This window comes from Chinchilla lanigera, unplaced genomic scaffold, assembly GCF_000276665.1.
Source record: "Chinchilla lanigera isolate Chin_1 unplaced genomic scaffold, ChiLan1.0 scaffold00001, whole genome shotgun sequence".
Lineage (NCBI taxonomy): Eukaryota > Metazoa > Chordata > Mammalia > Rodentia > Chinchillidae > Chinchilla > Chinchilla lanigera.
The window spans coordinates 53,689,371-53,713,548 of NW_004955402.1; the positions used below are offsets into that span (position 1 = coordinate 53,689,371).

The following is a 24,178-nucleotide window of genomic DNA, read 5'->3' on the forward strand; positions in this document are numbered from 1 at the left end:
TTTTACTTGTCTTTATTTAAAATCCCTACCTTCCCAAAATGACATTCAGCAGAGATGATGACAAGAACTTGTTATGACAAGTGTCAAATTAGAAAAATATTTCAAAAGGACAGATGAAAGGATGATTCTAACAATATTAAATATGCCAATCATATCCATAAAAGATCATCTGAAAATATCACCTCTGCAGACTCACTTTATAATTAGTTCCCATATTCTTTAAATCCAAGTGCAATTATCTTTCTTTCACTTTCTGAAAAAAACTATACTAACTTGAAGCTTTATCATTGTGCCTAGCATGTTTTCTGCCTCTATCTTACTTACCCTTTGTGCCTTGGATTCAACTTTATCAAATAAATAACTCTCTCTCCACTTAGGTAAGATGAGGTACCCCTCCAATATAGTTTCCTAACAGACTTCCCCTTGAAAGCTTTCTCAGTGTTGATTAAACTTTTAGTTGCCTTCACTGCAAGTTCCATAAAAACAGGGATTCTATCAGTTTTGCTTATTGCTAAATATTCTACTAGAGTCTGGCATGTAAGAGGTAATCAATAAATGTTTGTGCAATGATGGGAAAGCAGTAAAAAAAAGAGGCAATAGCTCTTTTATTCCCATCCTTTTCAGCTGATACCACTATCCCCCATAAAAGGCATGTCTAAATCACAGAGGGAATCCTAAAACAGTATTAACAAGGGAAAAGTCTGAAATAACTGAAAGTATTTAGAGCCCAAGGGAGAAAACATAGAAAAGAAATTAGTTATGTTTAAATAACATATGAGTTATCACATATGAATACAGTTAGCATTTATTCCTTTTGTGGTTAAAGGATACACTCATGGGTAAAATTACTAGGTAGTGGTCCAAAAGAACTTGTTATCATTCTTAAAAAGAGCTATGCATGCTGAGGGTACATGGTCACTTGACAGGAATATACATAAGGGAATTCATCAAGTCCCTAGCTGATCTCTCAAACCCATCCAATTTAACTTAGCAGGAGTAAACTGTACATTGTGCCATATGGCATATGTGAGGATATAAGAAAGAATGTAATAAACCCAGGCACGTAAATAGAGAAAACATATTTAAATAACTTTAACAATTATAGGTCTCAGGTCTACTATGTGACGATTACTATGGTAATTACAACTCCATAATATGTTACAGAGGGAAAAGATGTGGAACCAAAGCTCAAAAATGAGTAGATATTTACAGAATAGTCAAAGAGTTAACTGTGCAAAGGCACAAAATGATAAAACAGTAGTGCATGCCCTAGAAAAGTGATGGTGACTCTTTTACAGCTTTCCGTGATAACAAACAGCCGACTGCAGCACCCGTGCCATAAATTCACCACCACTGTTCTACAATATCAAACAGTTTCATAAAACTACAATACATGCATACTTCATAGTACTACTGTGCATGTTAGAGCTGAGATATTCAGCTGAAGGACCAGCCAAGTACCAGACGAGAAAGGAGTTTCTGTGCTACGCTATAGGATAGTAATGGCAAAGTTTTTAGAGCTTTCAACAACACTAACGATCTGCTGCAGCACGAATACCATAGGTTTGCCACCACTGCTGTAGGGTTAATCTCTGGCATGCCATGGCAGAGATTCCACAGGTGACGTGTACGTAAAAAGGAGCGTTCAGGAAGGAATATAGTGAGTAGCATAAGGACAGAAACAGAAACAATAAAACCATTCTGTAGTCATTGTGTAGTCCAGGTGAAAAATGGTAAAAGCCTCTGCTAGACAGTAGCAATAGGACTTCTAATAGAAAAGGGGTAGAAAGGTTTTAAACATGCAAAATCAAAAGGAAATGGTTAAAGAAGACTACAGATACCTCTAAACACTTACAATTCTACTGAACCATGACTATAACATATATTTACTCCTAAATGGACTCCTTTGGGGGACATTCATTTAGAGATACAGAGACAGAGATACATAAAGATATAGAGATATAGGTATATAGATATACATAGATATATTTTAAATTACCCTCGAACTATATTTACTGATATAAAAATATCTAAAATATGCTACTTTGAAAATAAAAAATCATCACACAAGTATAATCATGCTTCTCTATACTGTTCTCTACACTGATATAATTTGAAATACACAAAATTTTAAAATAAGCTTATAAAAATTTATTTCAGTAATTTATATAGTCATAATTCACACTCTAAATATTTTTTTGCTTTAAGTGCTGGCTAGCTAATTGGCTAAAAACATGACATTCCTTCAACTGAGTAAAAACAAAACTAAAGAAAAACTTCCCAAAGTCTCATCTGTTTTACGCACATATACACATTTGATATACACACACACTCAACCTCCCCACACAAACACACCTCTACACACATTATTTCTGGGAGTAAAAATACTTCTTTAAATATTTTCTGAACAAGGTGTATTTTGTGATATACTGATATACTCCTAAGTAAAACATAGTATAGTAAAAACATGAGTAATTTATATATTATAAAGCACTATCTATGCTACACATACTAACCTTATAAACCAAATAAAAGAGAAAAAAATGTAGTTGTCCCTCAGTCATGGAGGGTTTGTTCCAAAACTCCCTGCAGATAACAAAACGTGCAGATGCTCAAGACCTTTATAGGTAATTGCATAGCACTTCCATATAACTTAAGCAATCGTCTTGTATATATATTACCTTTAGAGAATTTATACAGCTAATACAATGTAAATACTTTATAAGGAGCTGTCACACTATTGTTTAGCAATAAAGTAATAAGAAAAGTATTGGTTGATACAGATGTAGGGTTTTTTTCATAGTATTTTCAATTCTCACTTGGTTGAATCCACAAAAAAAAAACCTACTATTTACAGATGTGGAAAGCTTTATAAAATACACATACTTCAAAATGACCTAACAGTAGAAAGGACATAGTACAGTAAAGAGTCTGGGGCTGAACAAAAGGACAGCAGATAATGAGGGGGAGGGTGATCAAAGTATGTTACATGCACATGTAAATAACAAAATAAAACTCACTAGTCTGTATAGCTAATATGCGCTAATAATAAATAACACTTTTTACTCATGCTAGTCAAAGGGTAAACCCACTATAAAAATGTGATGCTTACATATAGGTACTGCTGCTAGGCAATTTGAACTGCTGTAGGGGCTTCCACTGATCTGTACCAAGAGTCTTTGCCTCAATGTCATTTCACAGACTATTTCTATGGTTTGAATACATATTATTGGCTTTTACCACAAAATTCTGTTTCTGTTTCTTGTAACAAACAGAATTATATCAAATTTATTGAGACTACAAGGTTTATTCATGCCTTGGTTGACAAGAACATTTAAAACTAATGTGTTGACATTTAAAAATTGACTAGGAAAGACGGTGCTGATCTGTTGTTCATGATTTGCATGGTTTACACATCCCCATAAAGGCCGGCATCTAACTACAGTGTAACATGGAGTTGGAAAGAGAAGCTCAGAAGCATACAATTATGCAGTTTTTCTATAAAACACATACAGTAAAAATCATCTCATGAGCATAAATAATAAAATATTATCATAATTAGAAAGTAATGATTTTTTTCATATTCATTATCTTTATTTTCAAATAACTTAATTGTAAGTTATATAATTTTTAAGAGCAGCTTAAAAATCAATTTTCAAAACCCCTGAAAATTTAGCCATCAGCTCTCACACAAGGCAGTACTAGCTGGCTCAGGCACATTGCCGGAAAAGACCAATTAAAGGAAAACAAAATAAAGGAGCTCACATTTTGGAAACTCATTTAACCCAGCAGGTTTAAAATTGCATGCTTTATGTTTAATAAAAAAAGTTATATACTTTACAGTAAAGTATATAAAGGCACATGAAAAATAAAATGAAAAACTGAGTACAGCAGTTGCTTATCAGTCTTGGTGCAGATGCAACCATCTGCTAACAGTTAAATGTACTAAATTTACAAGCTAGAATCTTCCCAAAAACAATGAAGGGACATACACATGGCAATCACCTTCATGAAATTCAGGGTAAAAAGAAAAATGAGATCATTTCCCTGAGAACAAAAGCAAAACAAAACAGAACAGCCTATAGCAGGTGTACCGAACCTAGTAATCAATTCTCTGATGTTGCAACTCCTTTACAATACAAACAGGAATAAACATTCAGTGTCTCACCCATGTCTTATCTTGATTATTTGCTTTTGTGAAAAAAATTTTTCTAAGCTAACTAAAACTTTCAAAAGTTTATTAATAATTCCTTCAAAAATGTGTGAATAAGTTAATATTTCTTTTTTGCTATTAGTATCTCTTACAAACAATAAAAATTCTAGAATTTTGCTTTCTATAAAAAACATTTCTCTCATGATAGCAACAGTGAGAATATTCGCTCTTATCTTCAAAGGTTTGAGGATGAACCCAAATGCAAGTCAATCCAGGTCTTTCAAACTGGCAGGATGGGGGCTGGGGATTTAGCTCAGCGGCAAAGCGCCTGCCTAGCAAGTACAAGGTCGTGAGTTCAGTTCCCGCTACCGGAGAAAAAAACCAAAAAAAAAAAAAAAAAACCAAACTGGCAGGATGATGCTCATACTAACCTGTTTAGTGCACTGGGCCAACCCAAGGACTTCAAGGTAACCCCACATGGGCTGGTGCCTCCCTTTAAAGACAATTTGTCATTCAGAAGATAAAAACTCATCCTTGTGACAGCAGCCCTAACATCCCTGTGGGCTACAGCCTGAACAATGGAATGAAAGCAGTCCTGCAACCCACTAGCTGTGTGTGTTATCTTCAGAGTGAGGATGTCCACTGTGGATAGCTTCAGTGTATCTGAAAATCTAGACAAAAAGAAGAAAGACCAACATAAGCTATTTAAATTAAAGCTCACATTTATTTTTATTATAAATTTTCATGTCCAAAATTATTTTATTTTCATTTTCTTTTAATTAAAGATTGACTTATACCCAAAAGAAAACTGTTATGTGCCAGTATTAGAGTTTTACATTAACATACTAAGTACTTATATTGATTTTTTCCTCCTTATAAAAATATAAAACATGTTTTATTCCTAACAGTCTGACAGATTAGAATATTAAAAAATGCAAAAGTAATCACCATCATAGTAATAACATTCTACATATACTTATTAAGTTTTATTCTAACCCAGAGCACTTTCACTAACGATTAGACCTATTAACTAAACAAATTTCACATAAACTTAGAACAGCAAAAATTACCATGGTATTTAAATGTCTTTTGTGTGGTAATTTGAAAAATAATAAATACATGAAGTCTTAAGACCAAGTGAAAAATATAATCTTCAGTTAAAAGCAGAAGAAGGTGTTAGTACCAAGTGAAAAAGCTTCTTGATATAAAGAAAAAGTAAATTCTAACTAATTGGTTACAAATACTTAACCATAAATGCTCATTTTGAAATATAACTGCTTACTCTTGGATTTTAGTTTCGGAGTTCATTTGCCTCAGTAGATTCTCACTCCCATGGTACCAGGACAAGTTCCAGGCTATTCTCAGCATATCTGACACAGGCTTCAAGGCCAAACAATCAGCAGACAATGGCAAAACTACTGAGTAAGGGCTCACAGCGTGGTGGCCATCTACATGTACCGGTAGATGATACCTAGGGAAAATGTATACAAATAATTACAAACTTCACATATTCTCAGATAGTATTCAAAAAGATGGGCCACAAACTGGGTTAGCTCTATGCTTCCTGTTACATAACAATGAAGAGATCTCTCCCACAATTCCTCTTTCTAAATTATCATGGTTTATACAATGTTTTAATTATTCTTCTACTCCCTAAACTACCAAAAAACACATCATTTAACTGCTCCCTGAGGACTTACTACATCTTATATTATACTCAACTTGTTACAGAAATATCTAACACTCCTGAAGTCAGAGTCCATGTCACAGCAAACCAAACATAAAAGTTTCCAGCTAAAACATGCATGCCTACTCTCTGTCAAATGTTCTTTGTTCCATTCCATTCATTCCCAATTATAAGGCATGGTACCCATTTTCACAGAAGATCAAAATAAGACTTTTAAAAGATGCTAAAGGAACTGCCTATCATCAGTGGGCAACAAGTGACTGAATTCCAACTCATTTTCTCTTAAGAGCACAGGTGCATCATCAACAAACTCAACAAGAGAACCCAGAAATATTTTTAGATAAAAGATGAAATGGAACAGCAATTCCTTTTACAATTAATTTAGCAGGACAACCCTGCCTAGAATATACAAATGTTAAAGAATAATTTTGCTAAATGGGCATCTGAGATGAACACACACTTCTCAGATGAACAAATACAGACAGCAAATAAATGTATGAAAAATGCTCAATATCATTGGTCATTTGAGAGATGCAAATTAAAACAACATTCAGAGTCCATCTCACCCCAGAAAGAATGGCTGTCAACAAGAAATCAACCAACAACAAACTCTGGCAGGGCTGTGGGGAAAAATATATTTTCCAAAGTTTTATCCCATACAGTATCTTCTGATTCCAAAAACGACTGAGGCCTAACACAGCACACATACAACAGTATTTCAGAACTTTTGGTAGCCAAATGGGGATAGGAATAAAATAAATAAATAAATAACATTTAGGTCTGCCAAGGGAAAGGGAGAATAACTATTCCAACCTACAAGTATAAATTCCTAAAGAATTATGCTCATGAGCAAAACAGACCTCCTTTTACAAAGACTGAACCCCAACCCTGAATCAGCTCAGTCCAATCCTTAGTTAAATCAAATTCCCTTGCTCACAGTCTAATGGCTGCCAGGAGAAAATTCAACCATCTGTGAAGGAAGAGACTATCTCCATAGTCTCTTTAATTTTTCATAAGCTACGTGCACTATTCCATTAAAAATCACTACACTTGCCAGGACAGAATAAAATGAACTATGGCTTGATACTGGAGATTGCCCAAAGGTCCACATATTAAAAGGTTGACACCCAAGGTGGTATTCATGGGAGGTGATGAAATATTTAGGAGATGGGACCTAATGGGAGGTTCTGATGTCACTGGAGGTGTCCCGTAAGGGGGACGGTAGAATCCCAGGCTCTTCCTCTTCCTGTCTTATGATAGAAGTGGTTTTGTTTCATCATAGTCCTGGCATAATATGATATCCTTACCAGAGGCACAAAGCTCAAGGGGCCATCAGTCTTGGACTGGAACCTCCAAAACTATGAACCAATAAACCTTTCTCTCATAAAATGCCTCATTATAGTAATGCAAACCTGATTGATACAAAATAACTGGCGGAAAAAAGTTACAGAAATAACCAATATGTCAGAGAAGAATCGGATACTGACGTTATCAGACAAGAACTATAGAAGTGACTGTAATTAATGTTTTCAAGAAAAGCACTGCATGACAGATAATTTTATCAGAGAACAGAAATCTATAAACATAATCTAATGGAAATTTTAAATATGAAAAATACAATTAAAATTCAAAACTCAATAGATAAAGTTAACACTGTACTGGTCAGAGCAGAAAAGTATCAGAAAACACGCTATAGGAAAATAATCAGACTGAAGCAAAAGGAGGAAAAAATGCAGAAAGAGTATCACATGTAGGATATACGTGGTTCACGAACTTTATTTTGTTTTTTGGGGGGGAGTAACTGGTAATCGAACTCAGGACCTCACGCTTACCAGCCAGGCACTGTGCTAAGCCCCAGGACCCCTTGTTCACAAACTTAATTCACTCCACAACTCTGGAAAAGACGGCCACATTCATATTCGCACAGGAAAGATAGCCAATCATGTTCATCATTGAATGAAGAGTTCACAAACAAAAACAAAATTTTGCTGAATGATTTGTTTGCAAACCAAACTATTCACAAACAAAAGCATTTGTGAAATGCAACACCACTGTAGTTGCTCAAAATTTTTTCATTGGGAAGCACTGGGCTAAGGTAGCTCTATGTACCTACATAAGCAAACTGAGATTGTATAGAAACAATAATTCAAAACTAGAAACTATCAATCAGAAAACTGCCACAAAACCTTTAAATAGGGTCTTTCCATGCTCACCAATCAAACATATTTTCTCTGTCTTACTTGTGTGGCAGGCTATAAAAGTCCACGGCCCACAGTGCAGCAGTGAAACTCTCTGAACCTCTTGGTGGTTCTCAGTGCAGCTGATTCATAAATCAGTCCTTGCTCCAATTTTTCTTTTAACATAGCAAAATTATCTCAAGTACATGTAATCAGAATTTAAGAAAAAATAAACAAAACTGGGCAAAAGCAGTTTGAAAGAGATACTAGCTAAAAAATTTTCAAACAGCATAAAGAACATCCACCTCAATTCAATGTCGTATGAGTATTAAGCAGAATAAATACAAAAAATATATATATACATAGACTTATCACAATATAACAAAGACAGAGAAAATTTTAAAGCAGCCAGGAAAAATCAAAAAGCAACACACACATGAATACTGCTTCAATAATGAACATGTGAGGCCGTGATGGCAAAACTTCTAGAGCTTCCAGTGCTAACAAACAGCCGGCTGTGGCAAAGGTTCACACCACTGATGTAAGGTGTGCTGGGCCACAGAGGAAGGAACATCTATGGAACATGAAGGAAATAGTATATTTTCTTCAAAGAAGCAACAATACAAGTGATAACTAACTTTTCAACAAAGAATGGACTCCAATTGGCAACCCAAAACTCTATGACTAGTGAAAATATTCTTTAAAACTGGAACAAAATGATTTTTAGAATACCCACACTCTGGGAGAAATCAGGTGAAATCATTGCCAATATAACTGCACTAAATTAAATCATAAAGGAATTCGACAAAAAAGATAAAAAATAAATCTCAGATGGAAGTAGAGAAACCCAAGAAAAAATGAAGACTAACAGAAAGGTCTAACATATATAAATCTAATAAAAAATGTTCTTAAGTCCTTACACTGTTTTAAATGTAGAAAAAATAATTTCTACTTCAAGAAATACATTATTGCTTAATCTAGAGATTTTAATAATATAGTATATATGCTCTATATTCTTTTATATAGATTCTGTTATATATATCATAAAAAGCCTCATAAATACTTATAATATTGTGTTTTTATATAAAATATACAGAATATATAAAAGAATATTTATAAATGTACAGTTACAATCTAGCAACTGACAAAAATAGAATAATTTTTAAAAGTAATCCAAAAAAGCAAGAAAAAAGAAAGGAAAAACACTCACATTGGATGGGTAGAAAACAGATAACAAATATGTATCCAAAAATATTAGCAATTATAGTAAATGTAACATATATTAAAATACTACATTTAAAGGTAAATATTGTAGGATTGAACAAAAACTACATAGTTCTTTGAAAAAAATTTAAGGACACAGAAAAATTAAAATCACAAGTATGGAAAAACATACCTGTTATAAATCATTAGCCAAATAAAAGCTATTAAAGCTATCCAAGCAAAAGATAAAGTAGATTCTAATGAAGAAAAGCATTGTGAGACAGCTAATATTCTTACACTGCTCATTAGAATGTAAACTGGTACAATCATTTTATTATATTGTTTGGTAGTATCTAGTACACAAAATATAAACACCCTTTATCCTGGCAAGTAGACATGTTCAAGAATGTTCTTAGCAGTCATTTGTTCATAATATTCCAAACAAGAAACTAAAGTGTCCATCAGCAATACATGTAAGTAAACTGCTATATACTCCCATAGAGAATACTTCTTAACAGTGAGAATGAACCAATCGCTGCTTCCTGGAATAGTATAAACAAATTCCTCCAAGTTGAGCAAAAGAAGCAAAACACAAAAATTCACTCTATTACACAATTTAAAAAACAGCAAAAACACTGTACAGTAATAAAAATTGAAACAAGATTCCTTTTTGAGTGGTAAAAGGCAATGAAAAAGTGAGAAAATGGCTAGTAGTAATCTATTATCATACTTTTCATGTTAGTTCCATGGCTATACTTATGAAAAAAGTATCTGGACTTTATGCTTTATGAATTTTATACATCAAGTACATAATACATAAAGAAAAATAATTTACTTTTTAAAAACGTCTACATAGGAAACCAAAGGCAATGCATAAGAGCCAGTATTTTGGTTTTTCTTTGTTTGGTTGGTTGGTGGTTTTTTGAGACCCACCAGGTAGCCTTGAACTCACTATGTAGCTCTTGCTGGCCTCCAACTCGTGGTGATCCTCCTTCCTGCCCGTCCCAAATGCTGGGATTACAAACTTCCACCACTATACCCAGCAGGATCCAGTATTTTCAAAGAGTAAATCATGTCTGAAATTTTCAAATGGTTGAGGGAAGATAGTAAATATAAACTTAAAAATATATTGGAAGAGAAAGCAAACAAACTCATACGTTAAGAATCCTTGAAAAGCCAGGTGGGGTGACACTCCCCTGTAATCCCAGCACTTGGGCAGCTGAGGCATGACGATCTTTTCAATTTTGAGACCAGCCTGGGCTACAAAGAGAGCTGAAGGCCAGTCTAAACTACATAGCAAGACCTGGTCTCAAAAGGAAAATAATAATAATAATAATAAAGAATCGTTGAAAGGTATTAAGATATAGACTGTATATAGTTCTTTCAGTTATTCTGTGCTATTTTCTGAATATTTGAACATCAGAATAAAAAGTTGGTGGGTAGGGATGTAGTTACTAAAAGCTCAAAATCACAACTGTGAAGGAAATATGAAAGAACTGTAACTTATATGATTTAAATGCTAAATAAAAATTGTAACAAATTATAGATTGTGTTTTCCCTTTAGGTAATAATATTTCACCCTTCAAGAAAATTAGATAAATAAATTTTTTACCTTCTAAAAACTGAAATAGGCAAACTGAAGGCTGACGGTGAAGGTTCACTGGAAGGGTTAGCAGACCTATTTCATAAAAGAGCAAAAGGAAAACAACAACTGAGTGGACCAAAGGCTTATGTAACACAACCTGCTTTACTTCTCGGACTGCAAATGGATCTATCACCTAGTGTAATTACATGCGTGCAACTACCTGGATTTGCTTTTGAGGAATTATGCTTTTCTTTTAAAAATCCCATAAAATACACAATTCATACAACTTGGTAGATGTATTAGCAACTGGTCTTTGTGTTCCTCTTCTACTAATGCTGCTCAAGATAAATGTTCATCAGGTATTATTATCCTTAACATCTTCTTTTCTAAATAATAGAATACTAAAGAAAAAGCCACCAAATTGAATGTATGTACTAAAAAAATATGCAAAACAAACATCACTGCTTTCGTTTTTTTAATTTTGTTGCCAATAATGTTCAAAAATAAAGTTTTATGGCAATTTTATGAGCCAATATGCTTTGTAATAATGCTTACTCAAACCAAAAGTCAAAGTAATGTGTTTCCCCTAAAATAAAACCTAGCCAGAAAATAATTAGCCTTGAAAATTAGAGATCAAAAAATGCCAACCCCATGGTGCACACCTATAATCCCAGCAATCAGGATGTTGAGGCAGGAGGGGCTCTGAGTTCAAGGCCCGCCTGGGCCACAAAGTGAGTTCAGGGCCAGCCTTAACTGCAGAGGGTGATCTGCCTCAAAAAAGACAAAAAAAGAAAAAACAAGCCAGCTCCAAACAGCCTATCCTTGCTTTACCTGCCATCACTGTTCTCTTGCTCGGTGGCTACTCTGTAAGGCAGGTAAGGCAAGGATAGGCTGACTGGGGCTGGTATCTTTGATCTCTAGGTTTCAAGGCTAATTATTTCCTGGTAAAGACTTATTTTGGAGGAAAAAAATGTACATATATCCAATACGGAGAGCTTCATAAATCAAAATTCCCCATGTACTGCTAAAAGACTGCATTGGAAACTTTAGATTCATAATTAAGTATAAACTATTTATCAGTCCCTATATCTCACCACATATCCATTCTTGATACTTCATCAAACAGCAGAAGACAAAACAGTGCTCCAACTTCAGTCACTATTGTAGAATCTTCATGAAATATCAAGGAAACTGAATAGAAAGGAGGATACCTTTATGAATATGTTTACTGTTAAAAAGAATGAATTTCAAATTTATGTTTTATCAGTGTATGTTTGTTACATAATATATAATGGAAAAACTGAAAGAAAATATTAAATAATTGTAAGAGTTCTGCCTATGTTACAAAAACAAATCTTTTTACCTATGTTACGAAAACAAATCTAACAAGTCACTAAAAAGAAACTAAATATAGCAGAAAAATAAGCATTTCATACAAAAAGTTAGAATCCATAATTTTAAAAAGATAATACATTTCTCTAAAAATAAATAGAAAAAAACATAATGTCATATTAATTTTCTTTAAATTAAACATATTTAGTGGTGGCAAAGTTGTGAAGAAAGTGAACCTTTTTCTTATCACTGGAGGGAATGATTTGGAGAGAAACTTAACCATATTTTATATAATCTATTTGATCCATCTATTCCAATTACAATGTAGGAAAAAAGATGACCATACAGATCATACTATAAAAGTGAAAAATCTGAAACAAAATCCAGTAAAACTTTGAAACACTCTATGGTAGATTTGCAGGTTTTTAAGCACATACATTCATATACAATATGGAAAGATATTCAAGATCATTTTTTCCTGAAAAAAGAAACAATACAGTACTATTATGTAGTTTGAGAAATACAACATGTACAGATAAGATCACTGTAGATAAAATAACTAAAATATTTTAGTGATAGAAGAAAATGAAAACAGAATTTTACTTTGTATAGTTTCACACTGTCTCAAATTTTACAATGAGAATGTATTAATTTGTCATTACTTAAAAACAAATAAGCAAAGGAGAGAATATCTGAGTTCTTCTCCTGCCTCCACCATATACCCAGTCATGACTCCAGCCAAATTAATAAATCTCTTTAGGTCTCAATTTTCTCACTGTAGGATGGATAGTATAACAAATGATAGTTATAAGTTTCTAATCTTGAAATATAGCACTAAATTGTGTCACGACATAAAGTTTATAATTCAAAGCAGTGTATCTGAGAGGCTGCTTAGTTATTATACCCCTTCAATATATTTTTCACATCATAGATGGAAGAATTTTTCTAAAACATAGATGCCCCCACTTAACAATGCCAAATGGCTCCTCACTGCTCCCACCAGAATAAGCATGAACTGTCTTCCTTGTGTTGTCCCACCACCTACCCCTTATCCCAGACACCTCCTAATCCAGCTGTTCCCTACCTAACCACATGTCAAACACACCATTCTTTCTCAGATATAACCATGGCTCCCTCATTCTGGAAGTCTAAATGTCCATTTGAAACTATATCCATTTCTGAAATTGTAGCTTAGATGCCAGGCTGCCTGCAAGCATTAAACAAGGCCCACTACCCAGTTTATTCAGTACCGCCTCCAGTGCCAGGGATCTCATGATATGTGTTAATATGCTATAATTTATACTCATGTGTTAAATCTCTGACTCTATTTTAAGTTCTCTGGGAGTCTACTTGCCCTTCTTGGCAAAGTAACTCAGGGATTAGCACTCAGTATGTGGTCAGTAAGTACTTGCTGAGGATTGGATTTTCCTGGCTGAGCAGCTGGTTAAAAAATTAATCTTGCCCAGAAACTAAATCCATTAGTGAAAAATATTGTGATTTTGTTCAGATTCATTTAAGCAATTTTTGCAGACAGTAAAGAGATAGAATAGTTGTTAATACTGAAAGAGTACAGACTGTGTTGCCATTGAAACTACTTTTGAATCTAGTAGATACTAATAAGATCAATGCTTTAATAATTTAAATGAAAATTATAAATGAAAAGGTAAACTAGAGACTGAATTCAATTGAATGAGGCTAATAGGGAGAGAATTATTAACTTGAATAAAGCAAACTAGAAAACCATAATTGTTGCTCTTTCAGATATCACTCAATAAGAGCTTATAAATATTTTATACTCTCCTTAAAATTTTAAGCCTAAATACAATTACCTGGTTTTGAACTTTTACTAATGCTAGAATAAACTGTATCCTATTCTCTTAGCAAGCAAAACTTAAGAAAAATATACTAAAATAACTATATTCTAATAATATTTTTTGAACATAAATCTCATTTATCTTCTGTAAGACTGACAAAAAAGTTAAGAATACTGAGATATTTGATCAAGATGCCTCTTGCAGAAAACTTAAAAGCAGTAACCTAAACCTCTCAAAAGCAAAATTCTGTAGTATGTTACCAAAGTCTCTATTGAGAACAGTCAGAGGAGGAAAAACAGACAAAACTACATGAGATTCTTTTTATCCAAACATGTTACTAAATGAGAATCATATTAAAATAGATTTTAGAAGAAAAACCACACTTTATAAAATAGAAGCAATTTATGCTGAGAGTCACTCAGGATGGTCTAGTTTCCAAAACTCGCAGGTTGGATTGATCATCTCAGTAACAATCTAAAGACAATCAGATACTACCAAAAAAAAGGAAAACCAGTTCCAGGATATGATGCCACAGCAAAACAAGGAAAAAAAACAGACACTGAAAAGAGGAAGCGATGACAGCAGTTGCATTTTCCTCTCTTTCTGGACCATCATTTACCATCTGCGAATCACAGGCTATCTCTACATTTACATAATCTTAAAATTTCCGAAAGATATTTAAGAAGAAGTATATAGAAATCTTATTTTCAGGGAAAAGTAATTCTCACTACTGCAAAGAGAAATCAAGGAGGATTCAGCTTTTCTCATCTCTAAGGTCCACTCAGTATCAAGATTACAGGGAAGGGGCTGGGGATTTAGCTCAGCGGCAAAAGCGCCTGCCTGGCAAGTGCAAGGTCGTGAGTTCGGTTCCCGGTACCGGAGGAAAACAAAAAAAAAAAAAACAAGATTACAGGGAAATGTGCAGAGTGTATTAATGGCTGATGATGAGTTTATAATCTCACAGAAGTAAGAAATTTTGTCATTCTCTTGGTAAATGGAAAGTAAGTGTCACCTACAGTTGACGAATAAAAATTTTTAAAGCTAAGGCTGATATCATTATCAACAATTTTATTTTACTCACCTCTGAATAACAGGATCAAGACAGAAGACTGTTGTGAGAGGGACACACGCATGAGTGGGTCAGCATACAAAACCTTTCTCAGGAGCGTCAGGCATGGCCGAATCAAACATTCTACAACCTGGCCGGGAAGGAAAAGACATAGTTATTTTATTTTTATCAGTTTTGAGGTGAGACTTAAAAAAAAAAATACTATCCTATTCTAAATGTATGCTTTTGTCATTAAAATTAGTTGAAACTCAATCCAAATAAATATTGAGTAATATAAAGTAATATAAATTACTTTAATATAAATTACTTTAATATAAATTACTTTAATATAAATTACTTCCCACTGAAAACAAGATTTCTACATACTTCTACTTAAATATCGTATGCAAATTTAAAGATTAGTTTTTCTTTACACAGACTTTGTCTTAGAAATTTTTTAAAAAGAATAAGATAATGGATATTACTTAGGATTAAGACCAAGTATGTATCCAAATTCACCTAACCTCAATTTCAGACTTGATTAATGACATTAATCTACAAAAAAATACATCTAACCATTAGTCTTACCTTGCCATCTTGACTTACACATTCATTTAAATATTCAATTATCTTGTCAGTTAAGCATAACTTTTTCACCACAGCATGCATTTTAATATCTATAAACAAAAAAGTTATTAAAAGTTCAAATACATTTTCATAGTTTTAAAATATATTTTTGAAATGTATGTCAGGTATCCACACAACTTTCAAACTATTAATAATAATTGTGCCTAGGATTGAAATTAGAAGATAAAACTTCTAACTTTTAAATTTATATATATGTCTTTATAAAGTGAAAACATTTAAGTAACCAGCACATTTTACTTCAATAATGTAAGAAACAAAACTGTGAAAAAAATATTTATGGGAACTAGTTTAGATACTTCTTTTTATAAATAGATCACCTCAAAATATTTAGATATAGCATGCAGCATGAACCTTTTTCTACTTATAAAATATCTCGATTCTAAAACTATTAATAGAAAATACAAAGGGAAAGATATTTTAATGTATTCTGTATATTTCTGAAGAGTATGAACTCTTAATAAGCATATATTCATATATTATATTTGTAATAAAGTTGTAAGAATTTTAAGCACACACATACATAATGCTACTAGAACCAGAAACTCCTAGTTGTTTATGCATTGATGGCAAGTATTTATTTAACATCTTATAAATTTTCTCCTATATTCTCATTGAGAACACACACACACACACACATACTGATATTGAATAAGTGGCTTTCATTATACTACCTTCAACTGCTACTTTAAAAAGGTTTCTATTACCTCCAGTACTTACTGGAAGCCAAATTAAATTGCATTTTTTAAATGTCAACAATGTTGAAGGAATACTGTCTAAAAAAGATTTGTTTTCTAACCAAGGTTCTTCACATTTTTTAGAGCCTTATTTTCTGTAGTCTGTATTACTGTTATTAGTACTACAAATATGTTACTGTGAATGGTGCTTTATTAACATAAGAGTGTACGTATCTCTTCAAAATACTGGCTTCTTTACCTCTAGATATATATTCAGAAGTAGGATTGCTGGCTCATATGGGAACTGTGCTTTTAATTTTTTTAAAGAACTTCTCTATTGTTTCCTATAATGGTTGTACTAATTACATCCCCACCAAAAATGTGTAAATGTTCTCATTTGTCTATACCTTTACCAAAATTTGTTCCTCTTTTTGATAGTTTTTCCTCAATTTTTTCTCTTTATGATAACTATTACTCTAACTGGAGCAAGCTTACATCTCACTGTGGTTTGGTTTGCTTTGTCTTTTTGAGACGGGTTTCACTATGCAGTTCAGGCTATCCTTGAACTCACTTTGTGACCCAAGCTGGCCTCAAACTTGCAGCGATCCTTCTACCTCAGCCTCCCAAGCACTGCGATTACTGGCATGTGCCACCATGCCCAGGTTCTCACTGTGGTTTTGATTGCATTTTCCTTGTTGGTTAGTGATGGAGAGAATTTTTTCATCTATCTATTAGGTATTTGTATGTACTCTTGAGAAATGCCTACTCAGATCTTTAGCTTGTTTTTTAACTGAACTGTGTCATCAAAAACACTAAAATTTTAAAAATATAATACTGAACATGTTCTTTCAAATTACTCTCTCATCCCAATATCCACTAAAGTCAAGAGAAAGACTGTTAACCATAAAAATCTTTATGTCGTGTAAGTGCAAAGTTATCTTTTCTCACAAATATTGAAGTATACATAACAGAAATAGGGAAAAAGTAACATAAAAAGGAACCAAGAGAATGGAAGACTATAGAATAACAACACAATAAAGTTAATAGCTTATTTTCTAGTTGTACTTAAAAAAAGACTCTTAAAGAAAATATACAGCTATAGCATATTATTTTTATTTTATCTACCCACAAACATACTGTTTGATTCATTTCCTAAGCAAGATGTACAAATTGAACATCACATACTAGGTAAATGGAGAGGGAAACTCCATTTACTTTGAGAAATCTATTGATATCTTAGAAGATAATTCTACCAAGTGACAATCTATAGTTTAAATAATGATAATCTACTAGTCCAGCAAACTTTTTCTGTAAATAGGCAGTAAATATGTTCAACTTTGCTGTTCACATATGGTCTCTTTTGCATATTCTTTGGTCTTGGTTTTGTTTCTTTAAAGATGTGGAAACTATTTATAGCCTGACGGGTAAAGAAAAACAGGCCACAAGTTGGATCTAGCCTATAAATCACAGTCTGCTACCCTGACACTAATGCACACCACAATATCAAATCCTATGGCAACAGTACAGTAATCACTTCCCTTACAGATGGTACCTTGCATAATCACAGCTAACTGTTCTGCAGCTGACTTTCTCAAAACAAGATCAACATCATCCGAGGTGAAGATTTCATATACCTTCTCAACAGTCTCCAACTACAAATAAAAAAAAAAAAAAAGGAAAAAGGAAAAAAGAAAATTATATTTCGTGTGCTTCTGATTCCACAACAAAATTTTATAGTTAGGGTAATAACTAGATATATCAATTACTGTTATTACCTATAGTTAACTGATATATTTATAGGTTTTTTTTTTTTTTTTTTTTTTGGTTTTTCTCCGGTACCAGGAACCGAACTCACGACTTTGCGCTTGCCAGGCAAGCGCTTTTGCCGCTGAGCTAAATCCCCAGCCCCCTGATATATTTATAGGTAAATGTGTAACAATGATATACAAGGTCTAGGAGGAGTTTAGGATCTAAAAAAAGAGGTGTAATGCCAAATCAGCCTCCCATTTTAATGTGTACTTTCACTAGGAAGTCATTCATAACCCAACAATCCATTAGCTCCTTAAGACCATCATAAAAACATTCATGCTTCCTAACACCTCTACTAGTCACCCTGAAAAGGGCCAATCCAGATCTATGACTCAGGATATCCTTGTGCTCCTAGACGCAGCCCACTGACCATGGACTAAAATCTCTGAGACTAAGAGCCAAAATAAATCTTTCCCCTCATGTTTTTTCTCAGATATTTTGTCACAAAGGTAACTAACAGTCAAGGACTGATAATGCCCTCCTTCATGGCAGGACACAGTATGAGACAGCAAAACCAGAAATAGAGAAGGACAAAGATGACATTCTTTCTTACTTTCACCCAATGCTATCTTCTAACCCTTCTATGGACTCACAAAAGACAGTTCCAGAATTTTCCCACTTCCCCTCCCTCCAAATTACACATATATATATATATAGTTAAGGAGTGTATGAGTGGGTTAGTGCTGAGTGATCTCTCCAACTGAACCTTGTATATAGCTGGTAGAAGACTCTCCAGTCCTCTTTACTGGGCTGCCATACAGCCCTAAACATTAGGTCCAAAAAAGTACTGAATATGTTTACCCATTTAAAAAAATAAAAACAAAAACACATCTTAGCTGGGTATGGTAGAACATGACTGTAATCCAAGGACTCTGAGAGACTCAGGCAGGAAGATCACAAGTTCGGGTCAGGGCAATTTAGCAAAACCCTGTCTCAAAATATATTCAAAAGGCACTGGGCAAAAATCCTAGGTTCAATCTCCAGTACTAGCAAAAAAAAACAAAAACAAAAACAAAAAACAAAAAAAAAATACAACCAATAAAACCCAAACCACTATATTACATGTGGCTCTATGCTATTATCATTAGTGGTATTGGAAAGCTAATATAAATTTAAATAACAACTGCCAGATTATGTACTCAAAGTGAAATGTGAAGCGATGAAGCACAGAAATGAATCAAGGAAGATTAATCTTTACAGAATTCTGTATCAGTTCAGTATGATGCAGGTATGGCCCTGGTTAAAAACAGGGAAATGGATACTGAATTTGTAAAGGTATATAAATAACCAAAGATTTAGAAAAAATATTAACAAAAATTCTTAGAGTCATTGTAAGAGACTGCTTTTGTATACTGTATTATTTTTAAGAGAAACTGCTTTTGTATACCATATTATTTTATTTATTTTTTGTATACTGTATTATTTTTAAGAGAAACTGCTTTTGTATACTGTATTATTTTTTTCTTCTGTAGTTAAGAGGCTGAAACTTTTGTCTTTTTTTTTTTTTTTTGCTATTATAGGCAATTCCAACAAAAAAAGAACTCAACAGTTTTTAAGTCAGTGACATTTTCTTTAAAAAATTATCACAAAATTTCTTTTCACTATTTTACCTTACCCTGTATTTAAGATACTACTCAAAATAATTTGCATCAGCATTATAATACAGTGGCATATAACAGGTGCTCCAGAAATATTCAATAAACAAACGCATCCAGATGAACCCAAAACATAATTTCACAATGTAGAATACTAAGCAGTATACAATCACAGGGAATTACAGGGGACCTCAAAACATATTTTCAAATTTGACATGAATCATGACTATTACATGGAAAACACAATCTGAACAATGTCACATAAATTATGTGATATACAAATATATGAAATAATGACATAATTTAATAAACTCAAAAGTTATAGTCACCTTAATAACCAGTTCTCTTCTGTCATCCAATCTGAGTTCAACAGGTTTTTTCACAATAAATAAATTAGTAACTCTGGAGAGAACTCCGGCATCTATTACAGGGCGCTTTGTATGAGCCCCTTCTTCATGTGTAAGATGAAACGCTAAAAGTTTTAATGCTAGTGAACGAACCCTAAAAACACAAAGTCAGTCAATGTTTTGGAAAATATAAATGTCTACAAAAAAGGTTACAATTGTAAAGAATCACTGTATTTCAACAAAGTATAATAATTACTCATATTTATAATGACCTTACAAATATTTTCCTTTTTCTATTAAAAATCTTTCATATATAACCAAAATTCAACTTTATAACACTTATAAATGTCAGGAACAAAGAATAATCAATAATTACAAATGAAACAGATACTAAATACCACACTCAATTTCAGTAAGTCAATCTGCAAATTTAAATGTAGTGTTTTATCTCGACCATAAAAAGTATTACAGATCCATGAGCAGAGTCCAAATAATCAGCCAAAACTCTACAGTACTAGAGGTACCCTATACTAATAACTGAAGCATTATATTAAAATGTATAAAGACTTTTATAGTAGATTCTTCTCAAATATGAAAATTCCTGTTAAAATCCTGAGAATGCATTAGGATTACAATCTGTTAAATGAGGATGGCAAGGATTTTTAAGAAAAGACTCAGTACAGCTTGCCAGGAGAGACACGGATAGAAAAACAGAAAATCACCAGGTATACAAAGGTCCCTAGTGGGAAGTATTAGGATAACCAAATACCTGTCTTCCCTGTGCTTACTTATCTTGCCTCTAAACTTGTTTCTCTTCTCAACAAGAAAAAAATCTAACCGCTGTTTCCTAAGCACAGCAAAAGAAGATTCATGTCACAGTTAATATAAAAAAAAAGGAAAGCAATATATTTCGCCTTTTCTTTTAGTTAAAATGACATATGAATAATGGTCAAGGAAAGGCCTTTTTTTAACTCCCAAATAATAGCACAAATTGAGTGAAATTAAGTACCTGAATAACTGCTTTATGAAGCAGCTGACCCAACATACTTTCCTGGAAAACTTAATTTGCAGAACAGAGCTTAAAAAAGGATCATTCCAGGAAACTAACAATTCCTAAAGAGAAGAGAAGATGGGCACACCCTGTAATTTTTACAAACTGTCTATCTCCACGACTCTCCAACATGCCTACCTTGACTACTCTGGCAAGAGATAACTAGGCTGCCCAGTGGATGAAGTGTTTCAGGAAAGTATCTAAAAGATCTTTTATCTGCTCAGTTGCACACAGGTGCTTAGCTCCATCTAATAATACAGAGCAACCTCCCTTTAAATGCTTTTAGCTTAGTTAAATGCTTTCCTAGAATGTTTCCATTAATCTTTTATATTCAAAAGATTATGCTGTACTCACGATGGCTTTTTCACTAGCAAAAGTCGCAGCATGAACTTTAACTGGGTAGTACAGGGAAGAATCCCTTCTCCTGCCTCAGAACTTGCTTCACTTAAAAGAAGGATGGAGTTACCGAAAGGATCTTCTGGGTCAGCATAGCCCTAATAATTTTTTAAAAGAGAAATTATTGTTTGACTTTATTCATGTTAACTTTTCAACTTGAAAAGAATAATTGCCTGTCATACAACTCATAACTTTTTTCCAATTAAGCTGAGTCCCTTTTCAGAATAATCTAAATTAAGTAAGGTTTCTAAATAAAACCACATTGATTAAAAAAAGAACTATATTTTAAAAATAATACTAGAAAATTTCACAACAGTTTACCAACCTTCTTGATATTTGCTGATTTCTTTATTTTCCAAGATCCTAATAGCAGCATCTTCCACCAATGAGGCATATTATAGATCCTCAGTCCCCGTCCCCACAGTACAAAGATAGAATGCTACTAACACTATGTACACGACACCAGGACCCATGTGCCTCAAGGACCAAGGCTGAGACTTTCTGAAAAATGACTGCGCCCATGATAGTGTCTCCAAACTCTTTCATCCAAGGGAGATACAGACCTGAGCTTCCTATAAAATACTTTGCTTCCAAGTGCTTGTTAGTCAAGGTGGCATTCTCATCAGACATATGCGGGATTCACAGTACAAGTTAGTTACGCACTATCTGCTTAAAAAGCACTATCTGCTTTGTCTAAAAGCCTTTACACAGGTTGAGTTCTATTTTGCAGTCTATAATGTCTGCACCTCACTTCTTAAACAGCCATGCACCTAGATACATACAGCCCAAATGGACAAATTAGCTACCATTGTTTAACCTTCTGCCAGGAAACAAAACAGCCATCTACTTCCTGTTCATTTATCCTAAGGGCCACCACAGCCTCTCTTCATTTTTCTGACAACAAGACAGCTCGGCTGTTTGCATGCTTTTAATCACTCACAGTCAGTCAGAGATAAATAGTTATGATAAAAGGTGAATTGCACGGCATACCTGTAGTACTGGAATGACAGGACACAGAGACTCAATAAACTTGTTCCAGGTCAGTGCTGTCATCATCATTCGTCCCTGAAGCAGATACAACAGAATGGCCCTGGCAGCAGCATTCACCTGCTCAACAAAGCAAACACAATGATCCAGTAAGATGAGATGTCTGACTAAGTCATCTCACATACCTGTAGCTTTTTATAAAATCTGGAATGTGTTATAATTAATGTCTCATTCTGCAATTGTTCCTATTTCTAAAGCATCATCTTACATTCTCTTCTCAACCAGTTTTTTTCTCATAATAATTTCTGCTTCCAACCTTTATAAATTTGAAATGATATTCTTTCAATAACTGTTTTTTAGTTCTCTATATCTTAGATGAAAATCATAAATACACTGACTTAAATTCTTTTAGATCAGTAAGTTTTGCATTTCCAATCACATATTTTAACATTTCTTTTCATATAAATAATAACAAAACCAATATAGCCATAAGACGTTTCTTTTTAGTTCCTCATTGCATTACCCAGTTTTATTAGAATGCTACCTTGATTTAGCTAAGTACAGTAACCTTTGGCACTAATTTTTAACATATCATACCTCACTTCTGGGTTCTTGGATACCAAATGCAGAGATTTCATATAGAACTTTTGGGTGAAGTAGGAAATGAATTCCATTACAAAGGGAAGACACAGGTATAGTGACATTATGAACACCTAAACATTCCTGTAAAATAGTACAAAATTTTTTTAAAAAATTAGTAATACTAATTTTTACAAAAAGATTCTATTTCTTCTGTTTATAACTCACTTTCAATTTTAGTTTTCACTTTATTAAAACTTTTTTTTGTTGTTTTTTTTCCAGTACTGGCAATCGAGCTCATGACCTTCCACTTGCCAGGCAGGCGCTGTGCCACTGAGCTAAATCCCCAGCCCCAAAACTTTCTTAATAGAAGGTGAAAAAGTTAACTAACAATGAGTCTGTATAAGATATACTTTCTGTCAAAAAGTATAATCTTGATGAAGTAAACCAAATGGCTGTAACAACTACTATCTCTTAAAATTGACAGGTATAAAGTATATAAACAAAATAATAAACCTATCCTTAGTTTATTGGGGTTTGAGAAAGAAAAATAAATTTGAAATCAAAATACAAAGTATTGGGTAGAGGAAGGACAGCACATGAAATACAAGTAATGGCTCCATGTACTGTCTCTTAGACTAATTACAAGTTCTTTTCTCAATTTGTGATACGAACAATATTTTGTTAGAGGTGAGAGGAGGGAAAAAAAGCTACCAGAAATATTAATATAAATACAATACAAAAGCTGAAAATACAAGTTACATAATTTTTTTCATTCTGCAAATTACTACTTCCCACCACTACCAATAATTAGCTTTAACAATTATATATATGTATTTATATTATATACTTTTAATATTTATTCATATTATATATGTATTTGCTTATATTTATTTTTCCTCCTTAACTATTAATTTCACGCAACAATCTTGTATTCCTAGCATTTGAAAGAGCTAAAGCATCAGCCTTAAGGTTTAACAATACCTGTAACTTACTTCCCTAAGATATTTAACTCCCTAAGTCTCAGTTTATCCACCCATACAATTAGAAAAATATCATCTATAAGATCATCTATTCCCTAGTCCCTCAGAAA

General features: G+C 33.2%; 1 protein-coding gene across 1 annotated transcript in view; it reads right to left on the minus strand.

Moving 5' to 3' along the window:
• Nucleotides 1-24,178, minus strand: part of Rttn (rotatin) — a 152,234-nt gene that overhangs the window by 88,386 nt on the left and 39,670 nt on the right. The window contains exons 15-25 of the mRNA XM_005373054.1: nt 23,104-23,229; nt 22,510-22,626; nt 21,478-21,617; nt 20,055-20,226; nt 17,874-17,973; nt 15,588-15,676; nt 15,033-15,150; nt 11,900-11,996; nt 10,833-10,898; nt 5,436-5,624; nt 4,585-4,824 (exon numbers count right to left, since the gene is read on the minus strand). Of these exons, the coding sequence (XP_005373111.1) occupies nt 4,585-4,824; nt 5,436-5,624; nt 10,833-10,898; nt 11,900-11,996; nt 15,033-15,150; nt 15,588-15,676; nt 17,874-17,973; nt 20,055-20,226; nt 21,478-21,617; nt 22,510-22,626; nt 23,104-23,229 (1,454 nt within the window). The remainder of the gene's footprint in view (nt 1-4,584; nt 4,825-5,435; nt 5,625-10,832; nt 10,899-11,899; nt 11,997-15,032; nt 15,151-15,587; nt 15,677-17,873; nt 17,974-20,054; nt 20,227-21,477; nt 21,618-22,509; nt 22,627-23,103; nt 23,230-24,178) is intronic.